The sequence below is a fragment of the Neofelis nebulosa genome, chromosome 15 (assembly GCF_028018385.1).
Source record: "Neofelis nebulosa isolate mNeoNeb1 chromosome 15, mNeoNeb1.pri, whole genome shotgun sequence".
Classification (NCBI taxonomy): Eukaryota; Metazoa; Chordata; class Mammalia; order Carnivora; family Felidae; genus Neofelis; species Neofelis nebulosa.
In genome coordinates this window covers 20,846,607-20,858,956 of record NC_080796.1, presented here as the reverse complement: position 1 = coordinate 20,858,956, position 12,350 = coordinate 20,846,607, and the positions used below count along the sequence as shown (strand labels likewise).

Here is a 12,350-nt window from a genome sequence, read left to right as displayed (position 1 = left end):
TCTTGGAATTCTAACTTAGAGAGACTTCTGAGATGACATAGACCAACATCCCAAAGCTGTACATGAGAAAACAACAGTCCTGAGAAGTGATTTCCACAAGAACATGCTGTTATTTTGTAGAGAACACATGGCCTGAGTCCAGTGTCCTCTACATGCTGTCACAGCTGTGTCCTGGAACTGAAGAGCATTTGAAAACCTTCATGCCTCCCATTATAACATTTTTGTAAATAACTAAGAATAAAATCCACCTAAATTTAAGAAGCTTTTACTATTTACACACAGTCCTTAGCTTTTTCTAATGAATTACCTTCGCATAAAATAACCTTTTGAATTAAAAGAGCTAAATAGGGTTAGAAGATAATTTTAAGGTCACTCCTTACAAGCCATATATATATATACATATATATATATATATATATATATATATATATATGTGTGTATTCACTAAATAGACATGTTTAAAAGAGCTGTTTTTTTTTTCAATGTTTATTTATTTTTGAGAGAGAGACACACACACACACACAGTGAGAGCGGGAGAGGGGCAGAGAGAGAGAGACAGACAGAGGGAGACAGAATCGGAGGCAGGCTCCAGGCTCTGAGCTGTCAGCACAGACCCCAACGTGGGGCTTGAACCCATGTCATGACCTGAGCCGAAGTCAGATGCTTAACTGACTGAGCCGGCCAGGTGCCCTAAAAGAGCTGTTCTTAAACATTTTTTTCTCTAATTATTTTTATGAAAATGAATGTAGATGAAGGTATACTGAAACACTAGCACAGTTTAAACTTGTTGAAGAAGTGACAATGAGAATAATTTTTCGGGAAAGCAATCTGGCAATATGTATCAAAAAAAAAAATCTTAAAACCCTCTGTATATCTGTCAACCTAATTATTTCACAGGATTCTGAGATTAAATAATAAAGACATTCATCACAGAATTGCTTGGGATAGCAGCAATAAGACAAACAAATAAACTGTTTAAACAGTTAGATACTTAAGTATCTAATCACAGGTTCCATGGATAAGTTGATGAATAGCTTTCTCCATTCACCTAGGGGGAAGAAAACTGACATTCTTCATAACATTTTAGGAATTTATGAATATCCTGATACCCATCTGTCGGCCCATTAAAAGCTAAGAACCTCTGCTTAAAGAAAACATGTGGAATGTTTCTGGATTATTGGCTTTCAGAGTGGAGTGTATACATGCCAGGGGTGCACATGACAATCCATGGGGCACCAAGAGTAAAAGTAATTCCTATTACTGTTTTCTAAACGTCGTCCTTCAAAGCTTTTACACTCGTTTATATTCTCAACATACACAAGATGTTAGTATAGCAACGCATGTATAAAATTCATAAATAAGTAAAAATAAACATATGTGGTTGTGTTCTTTCTTGCCATTCAGAGAAAGGCCAACTGTTGGAGACCACCAGACAGCCTTGGAGAACTTCCACTTCTGACAAAGACCCTGCCCAACAAGGAAGCCTCCCCTCACCTGGTCCTTTGTCTTCCCTTCTCGCTCGCGAATATGGTTGGCAACAATCCTTTCTGTTTCCTCGCAGAGTCTGGGGAAGTTTGCCAGCTGTTAAGAGAAACATCTGAGTTAATACACAAAAAGTTATACTGCAAAAAAAGAAGCAAAGATATGTTATCTTATAGAAGGTACATATCGCAAATCTAGAAGCAAAAGTAAAATATCCTAAAGAAGAATGGCAGAGTGACAGAAAGGGCTCCACAAACAATCATCAAAATAACGACATTATCTGATAGGAAACACTTCAAAACCAGTAGAGAAATTCCCTGCAAAAACAAAAACAGAAATCCAAATACCATCTAGTACTATGCTCTACAGAGTTGGCACTTAATAAAGTTCAAAGATAAAGAAGATAGAAATGAGGATGAAAAAGAGAACAATGACTCACATTTAGAGAGTACTTACCATGTTCTAGGCTGTGTGCTTAACACCTCATGAGTTATCTCATTCAAAATCCACAACAATCATAAAAGATAGGTTTTATTATTAATTCCATTATATAGAGGATGAAAATGAAGCATAGAGAAGTTAAGCAACTTGCCCAAGAGTAAACAGCTCAGAATTGGTGGGCCTAGAATTCCAATCCAAGCCCTTGGGACTCCAGAGCCCATTGTCCTGTCCACTACTCTTTGAGAATGACTTATTCCATGAACCACAGAGGTCAATTTTTTTAAGTTTTAATTTATTTATCCTGAGAGAGAGAGAGTACACATGTGCATGTGCACTTGAGTGGGAAGGGGCAGAGAGAGAGGGAGAGAGAGAATCCCAAGCAGGCTGCACGCTTTCAGAGCAGAGTCCGATGACAGGGGGCTTGATCTCACCAACTGTGAGATCATGACCTGAGCTGAAATCAAGAGTTGGACACTCAACTGATTGAGTCACCAGGCACCCTGACATAATTTTTTTAATTCTTCCCTAACAGATATGTTTGCATGTACATACTTTTTGGCAAAACTATAGAAATAATACATTTCAATCACTTATCCCATCTAAATTATGCAGGTAATTGTCAAAAATTTAATTTGCAAAAAGGAATGAATTAATCATAGTTGTTTTCAATGTAAGAAAGAAGAAGAATGGGATTCTACGAGAATATTCAAGGAGGCCTAATCCAGAAGGACTTGGGTAAAGTTGTGTAGAACAGTTGTGGGGGAAATGAAGCTTTCCACGCCCCAGAACAGTGTGAAGGCAATGCGGGACAGGGACAATGAATGGTAAAGGAAGTAAAGAAAGATCAGAGCAGAGAGTGAAGAGGATGGTCTTGTGGTGAAAGTAGAAAGGTAAACAGAGGTCGGATCAGAAGGATCCTTGCAGACCTGCAATGAATTTTGGCTCCTGAAGCAATTCAGATGAGAAATGCTGCTGACGTGGACTGGGATAGCAGAAATAGAATGGAGAAAAGTGTGCAAATTCATGGCATATGACAGGCAAATGCTAATTCAATGATCATTTAAAGCACCTGAAAATAATAATAATATCCCACAAAATAGGCAAAGGACATGATTTAATTAAAAAAGAAATTTAATGATCAATAGCAAAAGAAAAATATTAAACTGCATAAATGATCCAAGTAATGCAAAGAAAGATAATAACTCTCATGTTGTCAAATGGTTCTAATTATTTTTATGAGACTTAATCTAGATGAAGGTATACTGAAACTAGCAGTTTAAGCTTGCTGAAAAAGCGACAATGAGAATAATCTTTCTGGAAAGCAATTTGGCAATATGTATCAAAAAAAATCTTAAAACCCTCTGTTTATCTGTCAACCTAATTATTTCACAGGATTCTGAGATAAAATAATAAGGACATTCATCACAGCATTGCTTGGGATAGCAACAATAAGATAAACAAATAAAACTATTTAAACCACCTAAATATGTAATGATATTAAATAAGTTAAGGTAGACCCACTAATGGGATATAATTACCTGTTCAAATAATATCCATTACCTAATTTTTTCATTCTAATTTCTAAATAATATCTAAAAACATGGTAAAGTGTTTATGACAGTAAGTGAAGAAAATCAGGCCACATGTATATAAATGTGATTACACATAAGCATACACACATATACACGTAGTCATAGGCCACCATATACCCTTGATATCCTTCAAGGATACAATCCAAGATCTTACAAATCTCAAAATTCTTGGGTAATATTGTAGCACCTAATATGTCTCCTAATTTTTAAGCAGTTGGAACTAAACCTCCCTGAAATATAGCTGCCCCATGGTCAAACAAGGTCACTGTACACAGCAACTTTATAGTATGCATGATGCACATTAGTGTCTTAGCTAGACAACAAACTGTAATTCTTCATGGAACCATCATAATCACAAATCATACATAAATATTCAACCTCTAAGGCTGCAAGTCTACTGTCCACACACAGAAAAAGGTCTATAGAAATACTACAAAATGTTAATAGGAATAATCTCTTGGAATCATGGGTTATGCATAATTTCCATTTTTTTCTATCTACATCTCTACCTTCTCCAAATTTTTCTACAGTGACCATAGAGCATAGCATCATAATAAAAGCATAGAGACCTGGCTGCCTCGTTACTTTCAAAATTCACAGCCCAGTGTCTCTTCATGAGATCACCAAACCATTACTCCCTTTTTGAAATCCTTAGCTGAATCCTGAGATGTATGGCTCATTTGGGGGATTATTTCATGAAAAATTGAAGGCACAAATGAAACTTCCACTTCAAGTTTTGGAGACATTCCCCAGGAAAAGTCTATTATCCCAGCAGCCCTTTTATACTCTGAGAATATTGTAAGTTATTTTTTGTGAATCCTGTAAAAAGTTTTAAGCAGAGAAGAGATAGCTGATCAACACCAGTTGTTCTTCTTCACTAGTGCAAACCCGGGTGGTATATGTGACAGTCACCACTAGCCTGTCCTAGGCTACCAGAGCAACTGTTTCTCCTCTGTACTCAGAGCATCCCAAGCTAACGGCACACCTTTGCTTTTTGACAACAGCTGCACAAATATAGAATTGTCCTCCTGCAGAAAAGCGACAACACAAGGAATAGTGGTCTACTGAGAAGGAAAGTCAAGCCTCTAACAGCATTTAGAAAATGGATGACAGCAGAAGGTTATTTTTAAAACACCAAGGAATGGCACTATAAATATTTTTTTTCAGAAACAAAATACTTGATAGCTGAAGGTTCCCAAGCTAGTATGCAGCCATCATTAAAGTCTTGAGAAAGGCCAAAATGACAAGAGTACTCCAAGAAGCAGAAACATCTAAGAACCCTCCCAACTACTGGCCTTGTGGGGAGGATTGATTTTTTATGTGTGTGTATCTCCTGATCTTTCCAAACTTACTACCCGTGGGCTTAACTTCACCAGGAAAGGAGCCCACCAGAGCCATAATTTGGTACCTACAACTGAGACAACTGGAAGTAAATGAGCCTAATTTCTAAGTGGAACAAAAGGGAAAGAGAACACACTGTAAGAACCGCCCCCATGGAGGCAAAGGAGGAGAAATATTGAAGGAGACACTAAGCAGTGCAGGACCTAGCCATGGCTGAAAGGCAGTAATGAAGCTGGTATGGTTTCTATCTAGCTGGTTGATCTGGAAAGACTGTAGGAGTATAAAAATCAAAATGTTGGCTTGAATTGCTGGCTCTCAAATGTAATACTCCAGTCCCAATTCTTCTCATAATATATAGAGGAAGAAGTTAAAAAAAAAAAGTCCCACTCACATTCTGAATCATTTCTGATTTCTGATCAGGCTTTCTGCCACTCATTTCATTAGCTCATTCAATGGCAGTTCCTGCTCAGTTTGCATAACCCTTTTCTTTGTTTTAAAAAATACTTCACTCTGATTGCCCAGTTCAGTTCCTCACCTCTCTTCTAGGTCTCTTATTTAAGGCACAATGTTTCCTCAACCATATTAACCATTATAATTTCCTATCTCTTTTGCTCTGAATACCAAATTGAAAGCTTGCATTTATAAGACTATATTTACTTTGTCAAATCATCAAAGTTGTAATTATGTATGCCAAAATAATATTGATTTAGAGGATGCCATTTTTATGCATTTACTCCCCTATTAACTACTTAAATATTCTAGAAATTGATTAATACAGAATCAAGGAATTAAGGCTTTGTTACTGATTATATTAATTTTATATTCCTGAATTTATTTCACATCAGTCATTCATTTAACAAAGATTCATTGGGAAACTGCCATAAGCCAGCCTGACACTCAGTTTTTGTCAAACTACCTGATATTAAAAACAGTCTTGAGTGGCAGGTTGACTATAAAGGTATATTGTCACACCAGAGAGAAATATTTTATAAAAATCAAGAGAAAACTGGGGCGCCTGGGTGGCGCAGTCGGTTAAGTGTCCGACTTCAGCCAGGTCACGATCTCGCGGTCCGTGAGTTCGAGCCCCGCGTCAGGCTCTGGGCTGATGGCTCGGAGCCTGGAGCCTGTTTCCGATTCTGTGTCTCCCTCTCTCTCTGCCCCTCCCCCGTTCATGCTCTGTCTCTGTCTGTCCCAAAAATAAATAAAAAACATTAAAAAAAAAAAATCAAGAGAAAACACATGAAAAATAAATGGCTAAACCTGCTCAGAGAAGGCCTCAGAGGATCTGATGCTTAAAATCAAAACAATGAAACTTCCAGACAGAGCAGGACATTAATCAAATGACAAATTATTTCTAAACAGCTTACTGTTTTGTTATTTTTAAATGTTTATTTATTTTTGAGAGAGAGAGAGAGAGAGAGAAAGAGACAGAGTTTGAACAGGGGAGGGGCAGACAGAGAGGGAGACATAGAATCTGAAACAGGCTCCAGGCTCCGAGCTGTCAGCACAGAGCTCAACGTGGGGCTCAAACCCACACACTGCGAGATCATGACCTGAGTTGAAGTTGGACGCTAAACCCACTGAGTCACCCAGGTGCCCCTAAACAGCTTATTGTTAAAATTACACAGAATAATCTTAAGTAATAAGGAATATCCAATGTGGAAACAATGCAGTATATATGAAGTAATTCTGAGAGAAAATTTTAGTTATGGTCTGAGAGAAAATAGCATCATATATTTTTTAATACAAAACATGTTTTAATAAAATTCAGTATTTTAAGTGTTACTTATGGCAGCATTTAATTACTTTGGTGGCATTTCAATATAAAATTTGCTTTTAAGCATGGACCACATTTTTCCCCTAAAGGAAAAAATATTACTTGAATGGCCTTTCTATGCAATAAAAGTTACACACTTATAAAATTTACTAACAATTGATTAATCAGACCATGAGAGCCATGCTATTAGGTTTCTCTTGGAACAGACACAGGATGCGGCAAGATTTCTACATCGTCAAGAGTAACTAGTTTGCTGCCTTAAGCAAAGACTCAGGTTATTAGGTAACCATCTGTTCATAGTTCCATACCAAACACAAACGGAGAAAATAAACTAAAGACCAGATCAATTTTTTTTTAATGCACATGACTTGAGTTGATTGGTTTGGCTAAACTAAAGGTGTGGACTCTGTTTTGATACAAAAGCTATAAACCTTCCAATGTTGGCCACTGAGTAACAGTAATGATTTTACTGCTCATGAAAGCATATAATAATTTTATTCCATTTCTGTGAATTAAAACCTGCCCCCAAGTCCCTAGAAATCCTTTATTTGTTTATAGCATAACACTGGATTCATTCAGGAAAGGAGAAAATATTTATTATTATGAAATAAGACATTTATTATGACAAAAGGTAAAACAGAAGCAGTAACATCTACAAAGGTGAGAAACAATTCTAGTACAGAGGTCAAGAGACTGCACAAGTGTAAATGGGAAAATTTTTTTATCAAGTGTTCTGAATTTTATTTTATTTTTTAATGTTTATTTATTTTGGGGACAGAGAGAGACAGAGCATGAACAGGGGAGGGGCAGAGAGAGAGGGAGACACAGAATCGGAAGCAGGCTTCAGGCTCTGAGCCATCAGCCCAGAGCCCGACGCGGGGCTCGAACTCACGGACCGTGAGATCGTGACCTGAGCTGAAGTTGGACGCTTAACCAACTGAGCCACCCAGGTGCCCCTCAAGTGTTCTGTATTTTAGAAGTGGCACATGGGAAGTCTTAGAAGACCTAAGTAAAGTTGTTAGAAGGGGAAGGGAGCCAGGTCCCATTGAGGTGGCCTTGGGTAAAGTGGTCAGAGAAAAAGAAATGCTGCTGGCCCTCCTTCTCCAAGTGGGCAAATCCCAAATCTTTACACCTCAGATACTTTCTACAATTGGTGCATATGTGATAGAAGAATATGTAAGTTATACTGGTATGTTCTCACCATAACATTTCATCTAAGCAGAGAAATGAGAACTTCAATGTTAGCAAATGCTGAAGAATAAAAACAAAAGTCCAACCTTGAGTGAAATAAGGCTGAAAGATAATCAGAAGAGAGAGCCTCACGAAGTAATTCAGAGCACACCCAAACAGGAGCCCAGGGTGGGGCTGACACTGTCCCCAAACAACACCTGAAGATAATAATCAGATTTCCTTTCTTTCCAAGTTTATCTCTGGTAGACGTATTAATGAACAGCTTAAAAAGAAAAATCAGGGTGCCTGGGTGCCTCACTCACTTGAGCATCTGACTCTTGATTTCGGCTCAGGTCATGATCCCGGGTCATGGGATCGAGCCCCAGGTCACGCTCTGTGCTGAACATGGAGCCCACTTAAGATTCTCTCTCTCTCTCTCCCTCTGCCCTTCTCCCCCACTCATGCTCTTTCTCTCTCTCTCTAAAGTAAAAAGAAAAGAGAAAAACAGAAAAATCAAGGGGAAAAGCAGAAGCCAGGGCAAATTATAAATTAAGAATTAATTATAAAGATCATAAATTCTTTAGTGAATTGTGAGATGAAAAGGTGAAATTCCTGGAATATTATTCAGCCATTAAAAAGAGGGAAATCCTATCATTTGTGACAAGTTAGATGGACCTTGAGGGCAGGGGCTAAGCAAAATAAGTCATACAGAATCTGCATGATCACACTCATGGAATCTTGTAGAATCTATAAAGCAATAATAACAACAACCAAGCTCATAGATACTGAGAACAGATTGATGGTTGCCAGGAGCAAGGGGCGGGCAAAATGGGTGACAGTGTTCAAAAGGTACAAACTTATAGTTAAAAAATAAAATCCTGGGGATGTAATGTACAGCATGGTGACTATAGTTAATAATACTGTATGCATATTCACAAATTGTTAAGAGAATAGATCTTTAAAGTTCTCATCACAAGAAAAACTTTTTAATACTATGTGTGGTGATGGCTGTTGACTAGACCCAATGTGGTGATCATTTCACAGTGTATACAATATTGAATCATTATGTTGTATACTGGGAACTAACATAGTATGTCCATTATGCCTCAATAAAATAGGTGGGGGTGGGGTTAAAAACAAGTAACAATAACAAAAAGGTGAAATTCCTATTCTTTAAAAGCCAAGTCCCAGGCCTGAATTCTCTATAATACCCAATGAGAGGTTCAAACTTTAATAATCAGCCTGATTTGACACATGAGTTATGTGAGGCATCTATTATATGCAGAACATAGCAGTTTGTTAGACTGACAGCCAACTGGCAGAGAAGGTGAAAAGTGAGTCTTTTTGTTCATAGAAAACCACAGCAGATCTATCCAGACCTAAAAGAGCCCTATCTGAGCATGATGTTTTGCAGCTATCCTCCTTCAACCTATAGACTTTCATGGAAGGTAATCAAGTGGCTACTTCAGTCAAACTCATCATTATCTGCCACATCAATAAGACATGATTCACTTATTCTTTCAATTATTCATTCAATAATTACTATTGAAAATCTGGCTGTTTTAAGATTGTGAATAGAGTGCTGAATAAACCAAATCCCTACTCCCATGGAGCTTATATTCTCAAAGTCCCTTTATTGTCCAACAACAAGAAAAACAAAAGATATACATAGTATAATTCACGTGGTCATATGTGCCACAAAGAAAAATGAAGTTTGGTAAGTAGATGAAGACTTACGTGTATGTGTGTGTATGTCTCCGTTTTGAAGGAAGGCATGTACAACTGTAGATAGGAAAATCTGAGAAAGACTGATTAAATGGCATTTGAGGAGAGACTTGAAAGGAAGCCAGGGGGTGATCTGCACAAGTATCTTGAGGCAGAGCATTTCCAACACTGAGAATGAGAAGTACAAAGGCCCTGCCATCATATCCCCTTGACATGTTGAAGAAACGAGGGGACCAGTCTAGCTGGAATGGACCAAGGGAGGGGAAAGTGGGAGGAGCTTAGAGGTGAAAAGGAGTAAGATCATGTAGGCCTTGAAAGCCATGCTAAGGACTTTAGATTCACCTGATTAGTTATGTGTACTCAAAGCAAGATATTGAGTCACCTAACATGCCACAAAATTCAGCATTTCTTCTAATAGCACTTTTTAATGAAAAAATTTTCCTTATATTTCTAACAGCCAACTAATGCATCTTTTCTATTTCCTTGCAAAGCTTTTCTTTTTTTTTTTTTCTTTTTTTTTTCCTTTTTCTGAACAGGGTAAAAAAAAATCAATTAATTGGTATGATGGCAATCCAAGAATGTGGTTTCCCAAGAGGCCAATAAATGGCACAGTTGTTAAACTGTGGTTAAAAAAACAAGATGTTCCTCTCAGTGCTTCCTGAAAGAAACTCAGGACCCTGCAATGGTGCACTGGAGAATTGGGGGTAAAGAAAAGCAGCTGAGAGCTAATACCCACCAGAAAAATTCTGAAATTGACATGTCTCTGGAGTGAAGCCAAACACTCATAAAGCTCTAATGTTCTTGTCTTGTCCTCCAGTGCCCCAGAGACAACAGTGAGAAAATACACGAGAAGACTGCATTTCCCCAGGTTAGAAGTCTAGCTTTGTGTTTTGTTACTTGAACACACATAAATCCCATGTTTTCCACTGATGTTTATTTATGTGGCTTAAGAAAAAAATTAAGTATTTTACACATAAGACATTCAACATGAGAAACGTTGTAAATGAAAATACTGTTTTAAGAATACATGTGAATATATACATTCACAATACAGCTAGAGTAACTATGGCTTTCAGATGGCCTGGGGAAGTCTTGCTTTACTCCTACTATTCCAGTGAAAGTATTAATAGCTCCCCCTTTCAATCTCAAAAGAGTCCTATGTTGGATGATAAATAATATAATCACATTATCTATGGCTCATATTCAAAGGGGTCAAGTAATAAAGCCCAGGTATCCTCAACTTTAATCAAGATTATTTTGCTTGTAAAAGAACTTGAAAGTAGACATAACAAGGGCAAAAGTCAAGAGCATCAAAATGAGAAATAAGGAAAAGAAGACCTGCTCAAATTTTATCATTTTAAAAGGAATGACTAGGGGGGCCTGGGTGGCTCAGTTGGTTAGGCATCCGACTTCAGCTCAGGTCATGATCTCGTGGTTTGTGGGTTCGCACCCCGTGTCAGGTTCTGTGCTGATAGCTCAGAGCCTGGAGGCTGCCTCGGATTCTGTGTCTCCCTCTCTCTTTGTCCCTCCCCTGCTTGTGCGTGCTCTCTCTCTCTCTCTCAAAAATAAATAAACACAAAAAGCTTAAAAAAAATAAAAATAGAAGTCATGACTAAAATATTCTTTTAAAGTACAGAGTTCTTTAGCATCAGGATAACTTTAGAATATCTAAAATTTTTTGTAAGTTTATTTATTTGTTTTGAGAGACAGAGTGCACATGTGCAATTGGGAGAGGGGCAGATAGAGAGAGAGAGAAAATCCCAAGCAGGCTCCACAGTGTCAGCACAGAGCCCGATGCAAGGGCTTGATCTCACGACCATGAGATCATGACCTGAGCCAAAATCAACTTGCTTACTGACTGAGCCACCCAGGTGCCCCTAGAATATCTCAATTCTTAATTTATAAAGTATTTATAGAGTGCCTCTTCTGTAGGGTTAGTCATTATGTTAGATACCAAGAATAAGAAGATAAGACATAGCTCTTTTTTATTATTACTTTTTTACATTTATTTATTTTGAGAGAGAGAGAGAGCAGGGGAGGCGCAGAGAGAAAGGGAGGGAGGGAAGGAGGGAGGGAGAGAGGGGGAGGGAGGGAGGGAGGGAGAGAGAGAGAGAGAGAGAGAGAGAGAGAGAGAGAGAGAGAGAGAATGACTATCCCAAGCAGGCTCCACATCAGTGGTGTTGAGTCCTACATGGGGCTTCAACTTAGGAACCATGAGATCATGACCTGAGCTGAAACCAAGAGTTGCACACCTAACCAACTGAGCCACCCAGGCACCCTGACATAGCTCTTTTTTAAAAGGAGTTTAGAATCAACAGGAGGAGATTATAGGTTATTTAGGTTATTTACCCAAACAAATAAATTATAAACAACTACAATCCCATATCATAAATGCTCTGATAAAAGTAAACATAGGGTGTCAAGTGAAGCACTGAAAAGGGAGCAAGGATGGAGATCAGGGGAGGATTCAGAGGCCGTACAAGAAGTTTTTTGGGAAAATGATGATGATTGAGCTGGATCATAAAAAATAAGAGGGGATGGAAGATGAAGACAAGAGGAAAAGGAGACATTCAAAACAAAGGGAGTCACATGTGCAAATGGTAAAGGCATGAAAAACCTGTGAAAATGGTGCAAATCACTTAGAATGGCAGAAGCAAGCACAAAGTGACAACGGATAGAGCTAAAGAAGGATTCAGAGATCAGATGTGAAACTAAAAACAACCATAAATGATTTGAACTTTATTCCCAAGATATAAGGAGCCATTGCATAATTTTGAGGGAATGGGCAAAACAGATGTATTTTAGAAGGGCTACTTTCACAG

The 12,350-nt window shown here is 38.0% G+C and overlaps 1 protein-coding gene across 10 annotated transcripts in view; it reads right to left on the bottom strand.

Annotated features, from left to right (window-relative positions):
* The window catches only part of DNM3 (dynamin 3), a 575,498-nt gene that overhangs the window by 335,981 nt on the left and 227,167 nt on the right, over nucleotides 1-12,350 (bottom strand). For all 10 annotated transcript variants that reach the window (XM_058702389.1, XM_058702383.1, XM_058702380.1 and 7 more), the window contains exon 11: nucleotides 1,495-1,581. In XM_058702389.1, the coding sequence (XP_058558372.1) occupies nucleotides 1,495-1,581 (87 nt within the window). The remainder of the gene's footprint in view (nucleotides 1-1,494; nucleotides 1,582-12,350) is intronic.